The 22,289-nt window shown below is 42.9% G+C and overlaps 1 protein-coding gene and 1 pseudogene across 1 annotated transcript in view; one reads left to right on the top strand and one right to left on the bottom strand.

Annotated features, from left to right (window-relative positions):
* Positions 1-1,910: 1,910 nt before the first annotated feature.
* LOC123724574 (putative nuclease HARBI1) lies at positions 1,911-8,399 on the bottom strand (annotated as a pseudogene).
* Positions 8,284-22,289, top strand: part of LOC106561314 (low-density lipoprotein receptor class A domain-containing protein 3) — a 141,429-nt gene continuing 127,423 nt past the window's right edge. The window contains exon 1 of the mRNA XM_045688748.1: positions 8,284-8,659. Within this exon, the coding sequence (XP_045544704.1) occupies positions 8,605-8,659 (55 nt within the window). The 5' untranslated portion in view covers positions 8,284-8,604. The remainder of the gene's footprint in view (positions 8,660-22,289) is intronic.

Genomic DNA, 22,289 nt, shown 5'->3' with positions numbered 1-22,289 from the left:
GGCTACCTCTGGCGAGCACATGGAGGGCTGTGCGGCCCCCCAAAGAAATGCCACCCCACACCATGACTGACCCACCGCCAAACCGGTCATGCTGGAGGATGTTGCAGGCAGCAGAACGTTCTCCACGGCGTCTCCAGACTCTGTCACGTCTGTCACATGTGCTCAGTGTGAACCTGCTTTCATCTGTGAAGAGCACAGGGCGCCAGTGGCGAATTTGGCAATCTTGGTGTTCTCTGGCAAATGCCAAACGTCCAGCACGGTGTTGGGCTGTAAGCACAACCCCCACCTGTGGACGTCGGGCCCTCATACCACCCTCATGGAGTCTGTTTCTGACCATTTGAGCAGACACATGCACATTTGTGGTCTGCTGGAGGTCATTTTGCAGGGCTCTGGCAGTGCTCCTCCTGCTCCTCCTTGCACAAAGGCGGAGGTAGCGGTCCTGCTGCTGGGTTGTTGCCCTCCTACGGCCTCCTCCACGTCTCCTGATGTACTGGCCTGTCTCCTGGTAGCGCCTCCATGCTCTGGACACTACGCTGACAGACACAGCAAACCTTCTTGCCACAGCTCGCATTGATGTGCCATCCTGGATGAGCTGCACTACCTGAGCCAGACTGCACTACCTGTAGACTCCGTGTCATGCTTTCACTAGAGTGAAAGCACCGCCAGCATTCAAAAGTGACCAAAACATCAGCCAGGAAGCCAGGAAGCATAGGAACTGAGAAGTGGTCTGTGGTCCCCACCTGCAGAACCACTCCTTTATTGGGGGTGTCTTGCTAATTGCCTATAATTTCCACCTGTTGTCTATTCCATTTGCACAACAGCATGTGAAATTTATTGTCAATCAGTGTTGCTTCCTAAGTGGACAGTTTGATTTCACAGAAGTGTGATTGACTTGGAGTTACATTGTTTTGTTTAAGTGTTCCCTTTATTTTTTTGAGCAGTGTATATGTGTGTTCAATATGTGTTTAATATTTATGCAGGTGCAACCCAACAGGCACAAAACGTACTTGGCAGCAACTAAAGATTATATGTAAAAATATACATCAAACAGGTAAGGTATAATTTCATAACAAGCAATTGTGATATTGTTTAGCCTACCCTACCTAATTAAACATCATTCAGTGGTTACATTCAACATGTGATATATTTAAGTAGTTAGTGAAATTTTCTAAGTAAACATTTTCAGCCATCCCAACACTGCCAGTATTTAATATTGTCTATTTGAAAGTAACACCTAAATGCCTTTATACATACAAGTCTCCAAATTTGTGCTTACTGGACATGTTCAAATTTGACCTCCATTATAGCCAATAGAAAAAATGTTGAGGGCCAAAAAACACGTGGGGTTCCACCACCACCACACTCACAGAGGCTGAAGAGAGAGCCCTCAAAACAGTGGGCGACTTATTGCTGAAGGCATCTGTGGAGGAAGCTCATCTGACCCAACCACACACAAGGGCCTAAATAAGAGGTTAGTTATTCAACTTAATGATATATGTACATTCATCCTTTTGCCAGTGTTACCTCAGTGATGCCCACACGGGTACCATCTTAGACACAACTTGGCACACTGGTTTTCTTGTAGCGGTACAATTCTTTGTAATTGACTGCTGTTACTTTTTCAGATTCTTAGTTGTCCTTCAGACATCATAATCTATTTTAAGGTGACTCAGAGTTAAATATTTCAAAAATTGTGATGCGGCCTGCACACTGTTGTAAAATTCAAATTAGGTGGGTCACTTTTCTGGGTAAAGTTATAATTTAACTGTCTAATCTTCATCTTCTACCAGTTACTGATGGTGTAATCTGTCTGGTGGAGCCTTCTGCCATAACAGACCTCCATGCAGTTGTATGTACTCTTAATACTCCACAAAGTTTTCATAATAGGTTGGAGTAGAACACCAAAATTGTTAATTTTCATTACAGGAGGATGAGGAAGACACCTTGTTAGCTGCCACAGAGAGGGAAGATACAGAGAGGCCTATTGAGGTTTACACTTTAAAAATAACATTAACAGTTGATGATAGTGTTGTACCATAATAAAACTTGCACCTTCCTTTTCTCTAACAGAGCAATTCTGGAAATTACAATGAGGAAGAGGGTCCATCCACCTCCACAGCACAACTTACCTCAGTAAGATGTTGTTCAGCATTGGCCCATGACATACAATGAAAGTAAATAGACCTGGCACTGTGAAATTCAATGTCATTTTTTGTGTTCCTATAGCCCCCTGTGAAACAGCTGTACAAGGTGTACTTAAAGAAACAAATTGAAAAATGTAATTTAGAAATTGACCACAAGGCTGCAGATGCAAAAGATAAAAATAGAAATACAATTGCTGGAACATCAGTTAAAGGTGGGTGATGTGCCCACAGGTGGATGATTTTACTTGTTTGAACAACATAAAACAATACTAACTACTGTACTGCATGTGTACTTGCAGGAAATAAAGAAGACTTCATAAAAAGAAAGGCATAATGTATTTATTTGACACTGGGGAGGTGATGGGTCAATCAGAAATGATGGTAGCATATTGTGTCTGACTGCTCTTTCATCTCGTGCGTCAGCGGGGTGGTCAGGATCGTTCACTGGTTGAGTAGGACATTGTTCTCCTCTAATTGTGGCAATGTTGTGCAGAATCACACATGCCACAATAATGTCCATTTCCATTTCTGGGGTGACCCTGAGCCTACGAAGGCACTGGAACCGGGCCTTGAGCATCGCAATGGTCATCTATACCCTGGCTCGTGTCCCTCTGTCACCGAGCAGGTAACCATCAAACTCTCCTATGATAATACGAGGATAGAGTTGAAATTTTCAGTTGCAATCGGAGGAAACAAAATATTGATTATATATATCATATATAGCTATATTCTATTATAAACTCACCATGGGCAAATCTAGTGCTCAGTGTACACAAAAGAAATTCGCGGGCACAGATCCAGGCCACTTTGCATCCACGTTGCTGATGACGTGGGCTACATTACATATGATCTTCAGAGTGCAGAGCAGTAACTAGCTGCAGTAGCTGTAATGTGAAGTATCTTTCATTTGGAATCCTAGAGGCTACTATTTAGGCCTACCTGCACATTAATGCTGTGGAAAGACTTCCTATTCACAATATCTCCTTCATTTACTGAAGGAGCTATGATAGGAATATGACTGCCATCTATGTCTGTGGGAACACCACAAAAGTGTACAGTAAGCGTTTCAGTGCAAGAGACGGTTGCCTTGGAAATATACTCAGCGTCACCGATGTCATATAGAAAACTCCGATTGGCAAAAAAACTAAGCGCAACACAAAGAATTTGTTGCGAACTGAGAGCATGTCCACAATGTCAAATAAAATCAAAGTTTATTTGTCACGTGCGCCGAATACAACAGGTGTAGACTTTACAGTGAAATGCTTACTTACAGGCTCTAACCAACAGTGCAGAAAAGGTATTAGGTGAACAATAGGTAAGTAAAGAAATAAAATCAACAGTAAAAAGACAGTGTAAAAATAACAGTAGCGAGGCTATAACAGTAACCTGTTAGTCGAGCTGATTGAGGTAGTATGTACATGTAGATATGGTTAAAGTGACTATATGATAAACAGAGAGTAGCAGTAGCGTAAAAGAGGGGTTGGCGGGTGGAGAGTGGTGGGACACAATGCCGATAGCACGGTTAGCCAATGTGCGGGGGCACTGGTTGGTCGGGCCAATTGAGGTAGTATGTACATGAATGTATAGTTAAAGTGACTATGCATATATGATCAACAGAGAGTAGCAGCAGTGTAAAAGAGGGGTTGGGGGGAGCACACAATTCAAATAGTCCAGGTAGCCATGTGATTACCTGTTTAGGAGTCTTATGGCTTGGGGGTAAAAACTGTTGGAAAGCCTTTTGTCCTAGACTTGGCACTCCGGTACCGCTTGCCATGCGGTAGTATTGAGAACAGTCTATGACTGGGGTGGCTGGGGTCATTGACAATTTTTAGGGCCTTCCTCTGACACCGCCTGGTGTAGAGGTCAGGGATGGCAGGCAGCTTAGCCCCAGTGATGTACTGGGCCGTACATACTACCCTCTGTAGTGCCTTGTGGTCGGAGGCCGAGAAATTGCCGTACCAGGCAGTGATGCAACCAGTCAGGATGCTCTCGATGTTGCAGCTGTAGAAGAGGATCTGAGGACCCATGCCAAATCTTTTTAGTTTCCTGGGGGGGAATAGGCTTTGTTGTGTCCTCATTATCACTGTCTTGGTGTGTTTGGATCATTCTAGTTTGTTGGTGATGTGGACACCAAGGAACTTGAAGCTCTCAACCTGCTCCACTACAGCCCCGTCGATGAGAATGGGGGCATGCTCGGTCCTCCTTTTCCTGTAGTCCACAATCATCTCCTTAGTCTTAGTTACGTTGAGGGAGAGGTTGTTATTCTGGCACCACCCGGCCAGGTCTCTGACCTCCTCCCTATAGGCTGTCTTGTCGCTGTCAGTGATCAGGCCTACCACTGTTGTGTCATCTGCAAACTTAATGATGGTGTTGGAGTCGTGCCTGGCCATGCAGTCGTGGGTGAACAGGGAGTACAGGAGGGGACTGAGCATGCACCCCTGGGGGGCACCGGTGTTGAGGATCAGTGTGGCAGATGTATTGCTACCTACCCTCACCACCTGGGGGCGGCCCGTCAAGAAGTCCAGGATCCAGTTGCAGAGGGAGGTGTTTAGTCCCAGGATCCTTAGCTTAGTGATGAGCTTTGAGGGTACTACGGTGTTGAACGCTGAGCTGTAGTCAATGAATAGCATTCTCACATAGGTGTTCCTTTTGTCCAGGTGGGAAAGGGCAGTGTGGAGTGCAATAGAGATCGCATCATCTGTGAATCTGTTTGGGTGGTATGCAAATTGGAGTGGGTCTATGGTTGCTGGGATAATGCTGTTGATGTGAGCCATTATCAGCCTTTCAAAGCACTTCGTGGCTACGGATGTGAGTGCTACAGGTCTGTAGTAATTTAGGCAGATTGCCTCCGTGTTCTTGGGCACAGGGACTATGGCGGTCTGCTTGAAACATGTTGGTATTACAGACTCAATCAGGGACATGTTGAAAATGTCAGTGAAGACACCTGCCAGTTGGTCAGCACATGCCCGGAGCACACATCCTGGTAATCCGTCTGGCCCCGCAGCCTTGTGAATGTTGACCTGTTTAAAGGTCTTGCTCACATTGGCTACGGAGAGCGTGACCACACAGTCGTCCGGAACAGCTGATGCTCTCATGCATGCCTCAGTGTTGCTTGCCTCGAGCGAGCATAGAAGTGTTTTAGCTCGTCTGGTAGGCTCGTGTCAGTGGGCAGCTCGCGGCTGTGCTTCCCTTTGTAGTATGTAATAGTTTGCAAGCCCTGCCACAGAACACGAGCATCGGAGCCAGTGTAGTATGATTCAATCTTAGCCCTGTATTGACACTTTGCCTGTTTGATGGTTCATCGGAGGGCATAGCAGGATTTCTTGTAAGCTTCCGGGATGGAGTCCCGCACCTTGAAAGCAGCAGCTCTACCCTTTAGCTCAGTGCGAATGTTGCTGTAATCCATGGTTTCTGGTTGGGGGTAACTACGTACAGTCACTGTGGGGACGACGTCCTCGATGCACTTATTGATAAAGCCAGTGACTTATGTGATGTGCTCCTCAATGCTATCGGAAGAATCCCGGAACATGTTCCACTCTGTGATAGCAAAACAGTCCTGTAGTTTAGCATCTGCTTCATCTGACCACTTTTTTATAGACCGAGTCACTGGTGGTACCTGCTTTAATTTTAGGTTGCAAGCAGGAATCAGGAGGATAGAATTGTGGTCGGATTTACCAAATGGAGGGCGAGGGAAAGCTTTGTGCGCGTCTCTGTGTGTGGAGTACAGGTGATCTAGAATTGTTTTCACTCTGGTTGCACATTTAACACGTTGATGGAAATTAGGTAGAACTGATTTAAGTTTCCCTGCATTAAAGTCTCTGGCCACTAGGGGCGCCGCCTCTGGGTGAGTGGTTTCCTGTTTACTTATTTCCTTATACAGCTGACTGAGTGCGGTCTTAGTGTCATATGAACGATATGAGGGCTGAGAATATTGTTCAGATGAATGATCGATTGTGCAGAAAAAACGGAAACGCTCAAACAGATAATCATCAGGGAATGATAAAACGTCCAAGCGGGATCACCTTCTCCCAACAGAGATTTCTGCGGAGTATTTGTGCTTCAATATCAAATGGCTCTTCAAGAAAAGGACATGACATGTCTGACACCTCCTTCAGTCTGCAGGCTTCAGCTAAAGAGGAGGAGAAACTCAGGGTTAGTTGAAGAAAACCTGCCAGCGAGCAGGTTAGCTTCATGGAGTATGTTGCCATAGTAACTTACTCAGAGTTAAGCTGAACTGGCTTTATGAAACCGAAAACCCAGAGTTTCCTTCAACTCTGAGTCAACTAACTCTGAGTCAACTAACTCGGAGTTTTCACTAAACCCGCTTTCTGGAACAGGGCCCAGGGGGGGACCAAAGGCCTCAAAATGTTTACTCTGCTCTGTGCTGGGCTCATTCATTATGGAGGTTTTTGTTTAGCAATGTTGTATTGTTATGGTGTATTATTTTCATCAGCAACTCAAGGGCTTCCCTCACTTATGAATCCATTAGATATTAACTGACTGGAACATATGTGTTACGTCTCAATCTCTGCTCCACATAACAGTGAAATTCTTCAATTTTGTAACTGTATTGCATGAAGTTGAGTCAAGTACCAGCAAATGTTCATGATAATGTGGAATACAGTTTGTTTTGTTTTTAGTGTAGTATGGAAAACTATGTATTGTAGTACACATGAGACAGTAAGAAATCTTGAGCTTTGAGATTTTCCCATAATGACCCATATGGATCAAACTGAGATTATTGACAATGGCCTCATACATCACTCTGCCTGGCTCCCTGCCTGCCTGCTCCAAGCCCTACTGCCTTGATAAGCAATGTGTTGATGAATTCTTTCAGGGCCGGGGGTTGTTCGATAGTGGGGGCTCAAAAGCAGTTTTTTTGTTTGAACTGGGGCTGTCTTTGACTTTTACACAGCCGACAAACACATTCACACACACACTCTGGGCTTTGACTTCACACAGCTGCATTGCATGATAAAGAGAAAAGGTCCACTCAGGTGAAAGCTCATCGCTTCTGTTCTGTCTGCTCCCTCTGTTCTCAGCGTTTACACACTTTTCACAACACTGACACTGACAGCCAGACTGATGTGTGTGTGTACGCGTGCATGCATGAGTGTGTGTGGATGTGTGAGTGTGTGTACATGCATACATGCTTGAGTGTGTGTTTGTATGTGTGTTATAAAGAGTGATGCTTTTCACAATAGTGTTGTACTGTATATGCATATCGGGGTGGTGGGTAGCCAAGTGGTTAGAGCGTTGGGCCAGTAACCAAAAGGTTGCTGGATCAAATTCCAGAGCTGACAAGGTTAAAATCTGTCGTTCTGCCCCTGAACAAGGCTGTTAACCCACAGTTCCCCAGTAGGCTGTCATTGTAAATAAGAATTTGTTCTTAACTGACTTGCCCATGTAACAGTATCGCTTCTGTACCTGGGCTTCAACCAGGGACCCTCTGTGCACATCAACAACTGACACGCACGAAGCATCGTTAACCATCGTGCCACAAAAGCCACTGCTCTTGCAGCGCAAGGGGAACAACTACTTAAGGTCGCAGAGCGAGTGACGTCACCGATTGAAACGCTATTAGTGCGCACCACCGCTAACTAGCTAGCCATTTCACATCGGTTACACCCAGTTAAATAAAGGTAAAATATGCAGTGTACTTTCTCTTATTGAAATAGAAGTTCACATAGGGAGAAAAAAACATGCACATTTAAAAATGTCAACTGATGTTTTCATGAATTCGATTTTTGGGGGGCAGAGAGCAAACAAGGAGCTGTAGCTTATTCAAACTTCTCACTGAGTGCACACGTGACATGTCTTTTCCCAGGTATCTAAAGTCAACAGAGATTTTCTCTCACAAGCTAATAAAGTACATTTTAGTCATTTAGTAGACGCTCTTATCCAGAGTGACTTACAGTAGTGAATGCATACATTTCATATATTTATTTTCGTACTGGTCCCCGTGGGAATCAAACCCACAACTCTGGCGTTGCAAACACCATGCTCTACCAACTGAGCCACACGGGACGTATAAAGGAGGAATAACTAATGGCTGAATAGAATAGGATGTGCCAAACTTTTTGAATAAACATTGGCCTGGCTATATCACAAGTTCTGTGATAAAGAGTTTGTGAGTGCTGCACATGGTCCTACTCCCAACCGACCTCTAGTCTTCTGTAGCAACCACAAGTCTCCGCCTCTCTCTCACAGCGATAACCCGATCCCCACTCACTCCAACTCCCCTGCCACCGCCATCCTCCTCCATAGCACTTATTCCACACGTTTGTCTCAGCGATAAGCCACCTCTTTACGCAAGCGATTTTAGAACTTTGGCCCGAAGAGAGAGAAAAAAAGGATAAAACAACCAGAAAAGTGAAGATAAAAGCGAACCAAATACGTTTTATATTGCCCAGATTGTTGGCCACGGCGGGGTGGATAAAAGCAGGCTGGAAAATACCATATGATGTGGATCTGGTACCTCTTGCTTGGTTCGGGGACGGGCTCAAGCTTGGTTGGTAAGTTTCAAAACCACTAGCTTTCAGTGTTCAAGCTTTCACTTCTGTTAGCTCTTCAAACAGTGCCGCCGTGACTGCTCTGGGAGATCAGAAAAGAACAAGCGTGCTTTCGCAACAAGTAACAATTAAGACGTAGCCTGTTCTTTACTTTTGTGTCCACGATATCGTTGTTGTCACAACCTTACAATGTAGCCACCGCTAACTTCAAACAAAGTTGGGGCAAAGTATGTGCACCATCATAGGCTGCGACGTCGATTTAGCTTGGATACTGTACGTACCGTTGTTTTGCTTTTGCAAACCCAATAGCAGCGGGCAATTATAAAATTCCCGTTATTTTATTGAGGTGTGGAGGCTGTTTAGAGTTGAAGCAGAGGGAGAGGATGTAGGCAAGTTATGACGAGGGTTGTTGACAAGTCAATCTGTGCCATGGCAGCTGGGGTCCTGAGAAGCTGTATGGAAGTCTAGCCTCTTTTGCCTCAATTTACACTTCTAGCAGCCTGGGCAGCAGACATGGGATTGTACGCAGACCTGGTTTCATATACATGTATTTGACTATATGGTATTGAAACTTTATTTTGAGTATTTTCAAATACACAGCCCTAAACAAGTACTTATATTTGAGTACTTCAATGTTTATTTGTAAAAACCAAATCGTCTGCCAAGTTCAATTTGACAGTGTTAAAATACTTATTTCAAATACCTGGGTTAAATGTATGGGAGTGTATTTGAGTCGGTGTATTTGAGTTCTTCAAAAATGTTCAAAGTCTATTTATAAATAAATACAAATATTAAACTACTTGGTTTATTTTTCAAATAAAATATAGGCCTATCTGAATACTTACTTCAAATGTACAGTACCAGTTAAAAGTTTGGACACCTACTCATTCAAGGGTTTCTTTATTTTTTATATTTTCTACATTGTTGAATAATAGTGAAGACATCAAACCTATGAAATAACACATATGGAATCATGTACTAACCATTTTCTCAACCAGCTTCACCTGTAATGCTTTTCCAACAGTCTAGAAGGAGTTTCCACATGTGCTGAGCACTTGTTGGCTGCTTTTCCTTCAATCTGCGGTCCAACTCAGCCCAAACCATCTCAATTGGGTTGCGATCAGGGGATTGTGGAGGCCTGGTCATCTGATGCAGCATTCCATCACTGTCCTTCTTGGTCAAATAGCCCTTACACGGCCTGGAGGTGTTTTGGGTCATTGTCCTGTTGAAAAACAAAATGATAGGCCCACTAAGCACAAACCAGATGGCATGGCGTATCGCTGCAGAATGCTGTGGTAGCCATGCTGGTCTAAATAAATCACATACAGTGTCACCAGAAAAGCACCATCACACCACCTCCATGCTTCACGGTGGGGACTACACATGTGATGATCATCCGTTCACCTACTCTGCGTCTCACAAAGACACAGCAGTTGGAACCAAAAATCTAAAATTTGGAATCATCAGACGAAGGACAGATTTTCACAGGTCTAATTTCCATTGCTCATGTGTCTTGGCCCAAGCAAGTTTCCTCTTCTTATTGGTGTCCTTTAGTAGTGGTTTCTTTGCAGCAATTCGACTATGAAGCCCTGATTCACACAGTATCATCTGAAAAGTTGATGTTGATGTGTCTGTTACTTGAACTCTGTGAAGCATTTATTTGGGCTGCAATTTCTGAGGCTGGTAACTAATGAACTTATCCTCTGCAGCAGAGGTAACTCTGGGGCTTCCTTTCCTGTGGCGGTCCTCATGAGAGACAGCTTCATAATAGCGCTTGATGGTTTTTGCAACTGCACTTGAAGAAACTTTTTAAAAGTTCTTGAAATGTTCCGGATTGACTGACCTTCATGTCGTAAAGTGATGATGGCCTGTCGTTTCTCTTCGCTTATTTGAGCTGTTCTTGCCATAATATTGACTTGGTCTTTTACCAAATAGGGATATCTTCTGTATACCACCCCTACCTTGTCACAACACAACTGATTGGCTCAAACGCATTAAGAAGGAAAGAAATTCCACAAATGATATTTTAACAAGGCACACCTGTTAATTGAAACACATTCCATTTGACTACCTCATGAAGCTGGTTGAGAGAATGCCAAGAGTGTACAAAGCTGTCATCAAAGCAAAGGGTGGCTACTTTGAAGAATCTCAAATATAAAATATAGACTGCTAAAAAAATAAAGGAAACACATAAACAACACATCCTAGATCTGAATGAAAGAAATAATCTTATTAAATACTTTTTTCTTTACATAGTTGAATGTGCTGACAACAAAATCACACAAAAATAATCAATGGAAATCCAATTTATCAACCCATGGAGGTCTGGATTTGGAGTCACACTCAAAATTAAAGTGGAAAACCACACTACAGGCTGATCCAACTTGAATGTAATGTCCTTAAAACAAGTCAAAATGAGGCTCAGTAGTGTGTGTGGCCTCCACGTGCCTGTATGACCTCCCTACAACGCCTGGGCATGCTCCTGATGAGATGGCGGATGGTCTCCTGAGGGATATCCTCCCAGACCTGGACTAAAGCATCCGCCAACTCCTGGACAGTCTGTGGTGCAACGTGGCGTTGGTGGATGGAGCGAGACATGATGTCCCAGATGTGCTCAATTGGATTCAGGTCTGGAGAACGGGCGGGCCAGTCCATAGCATCAATGCCTTCCTCTTGCAGGAACTGCTGACACACTCCAGCCACATGAGGTCTAGCATTGTCTTGCATTAGGAGGAACCCAGGGCCAACCGCACCAGCATATGGTCTCACAAGGAGTCTGAGGATCTCATCTCGGTACCTAATGGCAGTCAGGCTACCTCTGGCGAGCACATGGAGGGCTGTGCGGCCCCCCAAAGAAATGCCACCCCACACCATGATTGACCCACCGCCAAACCGGTCATGCTGGAGGATGTTGCAGGCAGCAGAACGTTCTCCACGGCATCTCCAGACTCTGTCACGTCTGTCACGTGCTCAGTGTGAACCTGCTTTCATCTGTGAAGAGCACAGGGCGCCAGTGGCGAATTTGCCAATCTTGGTGTTCTCTGGCAAATTCCAAACGTCCTGCACGGTGTTGGGCGTAAGCACAACCCCCACCTGTGGACGTCGGGCCCTCATACCACCCTCATGGAGTCTGTTTCTGACCGTTTGAGCAGACACATGCACATTTGTGGCCTGCTGGAGGTCATTTTTGTATGGCTCTGGCAGTGCTTCTCCTGCTCCTCCTTGCACAACGGTGGAGGTAGCGGTCCTGCTGCTGGGTTGTTGCCCTCCTATGGCCTCCTCCACGTCTGCTGATGTACTGGCCTGTCTCCTGGTAGCGTCTCCATGCTCTGGACACTACGCTGACAGACACAGCAAACCTTCTTGCCACAGCTTGCATTGATGTGCCATCCTGGATGAGCTGCACTACCTGAGCCACTTGTGTGGGTTGTAGACTTCGTCTCATGCTACCACTAGAGTGAAAGCACCGCCAGCATTCAAAAGTGACCAAAACATCAGCCAGGAAGCATAGGAACTGAGAAGTGGTCTGTGGTCCCCACCTGCAGAACCACTCCTTTATTGGGGGTGTCTTGCTAATTGCCTATAATTTCCACCTGTTGTCTATTCAATTTGCACAACAGCATGTGAAATTTATTGTCAATCAGTGTTGCTTCCTAAGTGGACAGTTTGATTTCACAGAAGTGTGATTGACTTGGAGTTACATTGTATTGTTTAAGTGTTCCCTTTATTTTTTTGAGCAGTGTATTTTGATTTGTTTAACACTTTTTTTTGGGTTACTACACAATTCCATGATTCTTATTTCATAGCTCTGATGTCTTCACTATTATTCTACAATGTAGAACATTTTTAAAAATAAAGAAAAACCCTTGAATGAGTAGTTGTCCAAACTTTTGTGAAAGTAATTGAGATATTTGAAATAGTTTTTGAACCCATGTCTGATTGTATTACAGTACCAGGACAGGTTTTGATCTGCTTTCAAAATGAAAGTTGTGGGCCTAGTCATGGATGGAATTTAGAATTCTTGAAATTAGCCTATTCTCATCAGAGACCTATTGAGAGGAGTAACTACACAGAAACACTAGTAAAAACATTGTTTTAACGTGTAGCTAAATAAAAGGGCTGCTTGATTTTCTTTTAATGAAGTCCAGTGTAGGCATACTAGTATGATGACTATTAGCCAGTTGATATACATAGACCTATGAACACTCTACACAGTTTGAATAAAGACAGACCATTGAGAATTGATTTGTTGTGCAAAACATCTGCAGCCACATTTTTTGAAGGCAATGGGAGTTCAATAGAAAATGCCTCATTATTGTTAAAACACAATATGTTTCAGATTTAAAGGTGACATCGGGGTACGGAGTTGAGTTGTCCACAGAATTGTAGACCCAAATAATTCAGCTGTGTAGCCTATACCACCTGTCAGTTTGTAAGATATACACAGTTTAAATAGAATTACAAATATTTTCACTGGTTGTTTGTGCTCTAAAACGGATTTAGTTCTGACATCTAAATCCAAACCAGCTGATATTCTGTTAATCATTATACATTCTGGAATTGGTGAAAGTTAATTTTTTTTAGCTGATGCCATTGTCTTGATGTCTTTCTCTGTATCTCTAATTCATTTCTCATTGGTTTGGCACTTGTGCAATTTGGGACAAGTTACAGTGTCTTAGTCTCAGTATTGCAGAACAGTTTGTTGATTACTTTAGTTGGGAATAGAGTGGTTGATTTTTTTATTTACAATGTCATAAATGTATGCATACAGTGCCTTCAGAAAGTTTTCATACCCCTTGACTTATTCCACATTTTGTTGTGTTACAGCCTGAGGGTGGATCAACAACATTGTACTTACTCCACAATACTAACCTAATTGACAGAGTGTAAAGAAGGAAGCCTGTGTTGAATAAAAATATTCCAAAACAAGAATCCTGTTTGCAGTAAGGCACTAAAGTGATACTGCAAAAATGTGGCAAAGCAATTAAGATTTTGTCCTGAATACAAAGTGTTATGTTTGGAGCAAATCCAATGCAACACATTACTGAGTACCACTCATAGTGGTGGCTGCATCATGTTATGGGTATGCTTGTAATCGTTAGGGACTGGGGGAGTTTTTCAGGATAATGAAGCAAATACAGAATGGAGCTAAGCACAAGCAAAATCTTATAGGAAAACCTTTCCAACAGACACTGGGAGAAGTAATTCAGCATTCAGCAGGACAATAACCTAAAACACAAGGTCAAATCTACACTGGAATTGCTTACCAAGAAGATAGTGAATGCTCAGTTTTGACTTAAATCTACTTGAAACTCTATGGCAAGTTCTGAAAATGGTTATCTAGCAATGGTCAACAATCGATTTGGCAGAGCTTGAAGAATTAAAAAATAATAATGGGCAAATGTTGCACAATCCAGGTGTGGAAAGCTCTTAGACTTACCCATAAAGACTCACAGCTGCAATCACTGCCAAAGGTGCTTCTACAAAGTATTGACTCAGGGGTGTGAATACTTAAGTAAATTAGATATTTTTGTATTTCATTTTCTATAAATTTGCAAAAAAATATAAAAACATGTTTTCACTTTTTTCCTTTAAGGGCTATTGTGTGTAGATTGGTGAGGAAAATCTAACAATTTAATCCATTTTGAATTCAGGCTGTAAACCAATAAAATGTGGAGTAAGTCAATGGGTATGAATACTTTCTGAAGCCACTGTAAGACACAGGCGTTAAACATGTTATAGTTATGAACGTTAGTGCCTGAGGTTGTAGTGAATTTAGAGAAGGCTGCCAAACTTTAGACTTCCACTATGTGACCAACCCACTTTGGTCTGACCAATCATCGTCACCCAGACCTAACACGACCCACACACACACAGAGCAAATTAAACCTGCATGTATTGTAAATATATCTTTCCAAAATGGACCCCCTGTCTGTTTGTAATCTCCCTTCCCCTGTGACTCTGTTCTCTGGCACCCTGTATGTGTTCTGCCAGCTTGCACAGTAAAGTATTCTTGTTATAATGAACCCTATCAATCACAACAGACCTGGTTGGAATATAGTTGCAATTACTCTGTGTGTGTGTGTGTGTGTGTGTGTGTGTGTGTGTGTGTGTGTGTGTGTGTGAAGTGACAAAGGCCAATAAAGCTTTTATTAGTAATCTGTGTGCGGTATGGAATAAGGGTGTTCCCCATGTCTCGCTTGTCAATATGAATGTATGATCAGGCGATAGTGTTGGCATACCACATCTGTCACACCTTATTGGCTTGCTGATGCCTCATGGTCTGATACTGCACTCTCAACCTGACAAACACACCAGCTATCACTTCTCTCTATAGGAGGGTAGATACTATTTAGTACTGTATGACTATCCGCTATATCTGCCATCCTCACTTCTTATTGTATTTACTACTGTAACGCAGCGAGTCAAAGATGCATCATCAGCAATGGCAATGTGAGCAAACTGACAGGAGCATGCTCCGATATCTCCTTAATCAAGATTAATGTGTTCCATTACAGTCCCAGTAGTACCTCACACCGCAGGAGACAGGTGGCCCGATGTTTTCATACATAAGCACAGTAATTTCTCACTTGGTGACACTCAGTCAAGGAGCAGAACCATGTTGTGTATTGTTTTGGGTCATATTTTGCTCCTGGCTTTTCCTGTTGTCAGGGGAAGTGGGGTTAGTGGCTAGCCCTGTGTGTGTGTGTGTGTGTGTGTGTGCGCGCATGCGTTAGTTAGGGCTGCACAATGAATCTAATTCATATCGAAATCGTAATCTTGACGTACAATATGAATATCACATACACTATTTTCTAAACGCCACTAAGCCGCGTGTAACATCCGTTTTTTGTTTTTGTTTTGCTTACTCCGTTTGTCTCTCTCACTCGCATCTTGCAGCTGCCCCCCCGTCCGTCCGTCCGTCTATCAATCAAGCAGTACAGTTCCTCCTCCTTATTATTAGATTCAATATAAGTTTCATGCTGTTCTGTTAGGTCAAATGCAGTCAACAAATTGTTACAAACAAGAATGATGCTGCTTTTCACTTTGCTTCTTAATATAAATCATTTAATTTGAATGATTCCAACAGTTCACCCAAGTATTTTGATCAATATCACAAGTCAAATCGCAATCGCAATATTTTTAACGAAAGACAAAAAGAAAATGCCCCTAGTCTGTGTGTGTGTGTTAGGTATGGGGGTTCAAAATAATTTAACTTTTCAAATAGTATCAAGAATTTTTGTCAGGTATCCGGAAATGCGAAAAACATGTGGCAGCCTTAATGTTATTTATCATCCCATATAACAGTGCCTCTCTTGACTGGAGTAGCCTAGGGAACCTAGCTAGCTAAGCTTCCTCCCCAACCCCATTCAGATGAAACAGCCTACCTGTTGGTTCGTCCTTGTAGCCTACAACCCCATTCAGATGAAACAGCGTACCTGTTGGTTCGTCCTTGTAGCCTACAACCCTATTCAGATGAAACAGCCTACCTGTTGGTTCGTCCTTGTAGACTACTCCTTCTCATTTCGCTAACTTTGAAGAACCTCTTTTCCACTTTGATTGGCCAACGTAAACAACAAGCTACACAGGTGAAGGCTACCGGTCGGCTACGGGTCTTTTTATACATTGAATAATTAATAATTTTGATTGTCATGGTATATCACATGGATATTTAAATTTAATTTAGAAAAAGTCCTTTCAGTGTTAAAATAAGCTGTTTTTTTTAGTTGTTGCAAAAATGAATGCTCACACAAGTATTCAAATACTAATGTCCATTCGAATATTCTAATAACCGTGCACATCTCTAGTGTGTGTCCGTCCGCGTGTCAGGCAAATGTCTGTGACTGTATGTCTGTACGGTTTGTGCATACATACGTGTGTGTGTGTGTGTGTGTGTGTGTGTGTGTGTGTGTGTGTGTGTGTTTTTTTTTTTTTTGTTTTGTGTGTTTTACGTCATCTGATATGCTTCCAATCATAGTCCTATTGTGTCCCTTGGATTAGGCCTGCCTTGTGTTTTGAGAGAGGTGGTTTCAGTTCCCAGAGTTGTTAAACAAAGCCATATGACAGGAGTCACGTTTCCCCAGCACAGCACCACACTCTAAAACCTATACCAGTGCTGTGATTTGAACCTGTATGCCTGTTAAAGAACTGCGCTGGACCAGACCACTACATACAGAATTCAGTCGTTGCAGCAGATCAAGACAAGATCAAACTCAAGACTGGTTGGAGTGGGTTTTATTCATTGATAGCTTAGAATCTTTTCTGAAATACTTTTTGAAGTTCAGACATTGTACCGCTAACTTCGGTGGGCGAAAGTTTGTAGCCCCGGTGAAATATTAGAATAATGGCTATTCATAAAGTATGACTTGTTAATCCTACGGCTCACCATGGTCTGGCCTAGAATGTGCTGTATACTCTTCCCCTTGGAGTTTATAATATTGCTGCAGTCACTTCTACTCTTCATTGTAACGGCCTCTCACAAATTCAACTTCCAAACTGTAATATGAGATGTAGGACTTATTCTGTGAGCTAGGTCTGACTGTATTTTTGTCTGTTTTGCACTAATTCACTGGCACACACACACTTGAACCAAAGCCAAGGAGTAGCAGCAGGGCTGCTTTTATTTATCTGAATGCAGTCTTTTAGAATGAAATGACAGCGCCGTGTTGAGTGAGTACATGGCAGTGTTTCATGTCACTGCAGTGCTGTCTCCTGGCGACCCATTAACCCACCATCGCCACGGAAACAAGGAAGCCTGATGAGGTTGGAGATTCCATTCCCCTCATGCTGGCTGGGGGGCGGCAGTGGATATGACTTGGTATCTCCCATGAAGAACCAAATAAACTTTCAGATTGTTTGTGACGCCTACACACACCATTACCTCATCTCTCCCTCTGTCTCTCCATCTCTCTGTATGTTTTCTTCTGTTCTCTCTTGTTGTTCGTGTTGTATGTAGGAAAAGGCCATTAGCATGGCCCTGTGTTGTACCCCACTTGCCTGAGAGGATGATTGACTGCTGCCTTCCAGACAGCTGGGTCCCCTGCTGTCCTTGCGATCAGGAGTCATTTGCTGTGTTGTGTCACACAGCGTGGCACCGGGGACACCGACAGGATATTTTTGACCGCAATCCCAGCATCCCTCTGTCAATCCAATCCAAACAAAGATCTTCTAAGGTCAACAGAGACACGGATCTCGTCCAGGGAGGGAGGGAGGGAGACTGGATCATTTGGCTTACAGGATTTATTATTTGCTCTTTTGTACTATCTGTTAAGTAACATTGATTGTGTACTAAGGTGCTGAGGGAAGGTCACACTGGATGAGAGCATCTACTAAATGTTATCATAGTGTTTGGGCTACACTGCATGGATGTATTGGCAAAGTGTATGGGTAGTTTGTAGAAATATATATTAATGGCTATATGAATGCGGTTGCAGTGGAGCGCTGAACTCTATACTGTATATATTCTACACATGTTGGCTTATCCCGAAATAAACTCACTGTTTGGACAGGGATAAACTCCAGGTCCCACTCACCACTGAAGAAAGTATTTACTCATGGAGCGAAATGTTTTAAAATGTGAAACTCCAACTCAGAATTGAGATGTCTCGGCCTCCTGAGTGGCGCAGTGGTCTAAGGCCAATAGAGATTCTGGGTTCGACACGACTGAGAGACACGACTGAGAGACCCATGTGGCAGTGCACAATTGGCCCAGCATCATCCAGGTTAGGAGAGGGTTTTGCCGGCAGGGATGTCCTTGTCCCATCGCGTACTAGCGACTCCTGTGGCGGGCCGGGCACAGTGCACGCTGACACAGTCGCCGGGTGTACGGTGTTTCCTCCGACACATTGGTGTGGTTGGCTTCCGGGTAAAGTGAGCATTGTGTCAAGAAACAGTGCGGCTTGGTTGGGTTGTGTTTCAGAGGACGCACGGCTCTTGACCTTCGAGTTGTACAGTGTATGTACAACTGGAGTTGACAATGACACAAATATAAATTTTCACAAAGTTCGCTGCTTCTGTGTCTTTAGATATTTTTGTCAGATGTTACTATGGAATACTGAAGTATAATTACAAGCGTTTCATAAGTGTCAAAGGCTTTTATTGACAATTACATGAAGTTGATGCAAAGAGTCAATATTTGCAGTGTTGACCCTTCTTTATCAAGACCTCTGCAATCCGCCCTGGCATGCTGTTAATTAACTCCTGGGCCACATCCTGACTGATGGCAGCCCATTCTTGCATAATCAATGCTTGTAGTTTGTCAGAATTTATGTTTTTGTTTGTCCACCCACCTCTTGAGGATTGACCACAAATTCTCAATGGGATTAAGATCTGGGGAGTTTCCTGGCCATGGACCCAAAATATCGATGTTTTGTTTCCCGAGCCACTTAGTTATCACTTTTGCCTTATGGCAAGGTGCTCCATCATGCTGGAAAAGCATTGTTCATCACCAAACTGTTCCTGGATGGTTGGGAGAAGTTGCGCTCAGAGGATGTGTACCATTCTTTATTCTTGGCTGTGTTCTTAGGCTAAATTGTGAGTGAGCCCACTCCCTTGGCTGAGAAGCAACCCCACACATAAACGGTCTCAGGATATTTTACTGTTGGCATGACACAGGACTGATGGTAGCACTCACCTTGTCTTCTCCGGACAAGCTTTTTCCGGATGCCCCAAACAATCGGAAAGGGGATTCATCAGAGAGAGAAAATGACTTTACCCCAGTCCTCAGCAGTCCAATCCCTGTACCTTTTGCAGAATATCAGTCTGTCCCTGATGTTTTTCATGGAGAGAAGTGGCTTCTTTGCTGCCCTTCTTGACACTAGGCCATCCTCCAAAAGTCTTCACCTCACTGTGCGTGCAGATGCACTCACACCTGCCTGCTGCCATTCCTGAGCAAGCTCTGTACTGGTGGTGCCCCGATCCCGCTGCTGAAACAACTTTAGGAGATGTCCTGGCGCTTGCTGGACTTTCTTGGGCGCCCTGAATCCTTCTTAACAACAATTGAACCGCTCTCCTTGAAGTTCTTCATGATCCGAAAAATTGGTTGATTTAGGTGCAATCTTACTGGCAGCAATAGCCTGTGAAGCTGTTTTTGTGCAAAGCAATGATGACGGCACGTGTTTCCTTGCAGGTAACCATGGTTGACAGAGGAAGAACAATGATTCCAAGCACCACCCTCCTTTTGAAGCTTTCAGTCTGTTATTCGAACTCAGTCAGCATGACAGAGTGATCTCCAGCCTTGTCCTCGTCAACACTCACACCTGTGTTAACGAGAGAATCACTGACATGATGTCAGCTGGTCCTTTGTGGCAGGGCTGAAATGCAATGGAAATGTTTTTTTTGCGATTCAGTTCATTTGCATGGCAAAGAGGGACTTTGCAATTAATTGCAATTCATCTGATCACTCTTCATAACATTATGGAGTATATGCAAATTGCCATCATACAAACTGAGGCAGCAGACTTGAAAATTAATATTTGTGTCAGTCTCAACTTTATGCCACGACTGTACACAAAATACTCTGTCAAAATGGAAAACAAATCTAACATTTATGAAAAATAAAACACTAACATATGTTGATTTAGATAAGTATTCACCCCCCTGAGACAATACATGTTAGAATCACCTTTGGCAGCGTTTACAGCTGTGAGTTTTTTGGGGTAAGTCTCTAAGAGCTTGCACATCTGGATTGTACAATATTTGCTCATTCTTAAAAAATATATTTAAGCACTGTCAAGTTGGTTGTTGATCATTGCTAGATAGCCAATTTAAGTCAAAATTGTAACTAGGCCGCTCAGGAACATTCAATGTCGTCTTGGTAAGCAACTTCAGTGTAGATTTGGCCTTGTGTTTTAGGTTATTGTCCTGCTGAAAGGTGAATTTGTCTCCTAGTGTCTGTTGAAAAGAAGATAAACAGGTTTTCCTCTACGATTTTGCCTTTGCTTAGCTGTATTCCATACATTTTTTTATCCTAAAAAACTCCCTAGATGACATGCTTGAAAATATAAAGAGTTGTACTCAGTGATGTGTTGGCTGCATGTTTTGAATGCTTCCTTCTTTTCACTCTGTTATTTAGGTTAGTATTGTGGAGTAATTGTAATGCTGTTGATACATCTTCAGTTTTCTCTTATCACAGACATTAAACTCTGTAACTGTAAAATCACTATTCCCTGAGCAATTTCCTTCCTCTCCGGCAAATGAGTTAGTAAGGACCCCTGTATTTTTGTAGTGACTTGGTGTGATACACAATACAAAGTGTAATTAACTCTTTAGAACCCATTGCGGCCATAGAGAACCTTAGTAATTGAAACATGAACGGCCTTGTTTTTCTAACAATAATGTGTCAATATCGCAAAATTAACTTGCTAACATCCTGCTGTAGTATTTGCGTGGCTACCAACCGGAAATTGGAAATACGGTATGTTGTCATTTGACCTTAAAAAATTTTTTTTTCATTACTCAAAATGGCGCTGCAGCGGACACAACTTTTCATTGTGAAAGAAGTTGCATCTATGTTGGTTGGTGATACGGACACGTCATTGCACTTTGAAAAGTGATGATGTCGAGGTGAGTGTAATAAGTAAATATATGTTTGGTGTTGTGAAACTTGGGGAATAACTCTCAGAATAGCAAATCCTGTCATGTCCTGATTACTTGGTTGGTCCAGGCGAGCACATCAGCAGTGGGGCTCAAATGATTGCTTACTGTCTCATGGAAACAGTTGCAGTGTTTTGCTGTATATAGTCTGCTAACTAGTTGTTTGTTTTGTCAAATCAAACTTTATTTGTCACATGCGCCGACTACAAGTGTAGACCATACCGTGAAATGCTTACTTACAAGCCCTTAACCAAGAGTTAAGAAAATATTAAGAAAATATTTACCAAATAAGCTAAAGTAAAAAATAAATATATAGCTATACAGCATCGTCATTGTCATTTTGTGCTAATTTTTATTAAAAGTTTTACTTTAGTTTATATAATAAATATTTTCTTTAACTATTTCTTGAACTGCATTGTTGCTTAAGGGCTTGTAAGTAAGCACCTGTTGTATTCGGCGAATGTGACAAAACGTTTGATTTGATTTTAGATGCCAGTTCAGTGGCGCTCATATGAGAAGTTGGATATTTGTTTAAATAACCAGATAACAAGTTGCTTGTTTTGTCCTGTTTCTACTGATGCAATTAATTTGGAAACTGTCCCAGCTTCATAACTAATCAGCGAACATTTGCAAGCTGAGTCTGTCAGGCAAAAAAAGCAAGAGTTGGAGAGAGATGAGAGGAGAGACCACAATTGTATCCTACTTGTTGCTCCTCTCCCACTGTTACTCTGTTCCTCTAGGTTAGTGAAAGCAAAGTAAGTGATGTGGAGAGTCAGGGCTCAGCTGCAAAGGGCAGGGACGAAGAGGAGTTAGAGATGATTGGAGGGATAGAGATATGGAGCGATGAAGGAGGAGTGGAGGGGAGCCTATGTTTCCATGGAGTGTGTCTGCCAAGTACCCCCATTTACCCTTGTACCACACATCCTGGGCCTAAAGGTTTTGGAGTTGTTTTTAAAAGTGGTAGGAACTTCTATCTGTTCCAGAGCTTGACCATCTTGACCAGCTGAGGAGCTATTACAATGCTGGACGCACAGGCAGA

Source organism: Salmo salar, chromosome ssa10 (genome assembly GCF_905237065.1).
Source record: "Salmo salar chromosome ssa10, Ssal_v3.1, whole genome shotgun sequence".
In the NCBI taxonomy this organism is placed as follows: Eukaryota; Metazoa; Chordata; class Actinopteri; order Salmoniformes; family Salmonidae; genus Salmo; species Salmo salar.
This window is presented reverse-complemented; position numbering and strand designations above follow the sequence as displayed.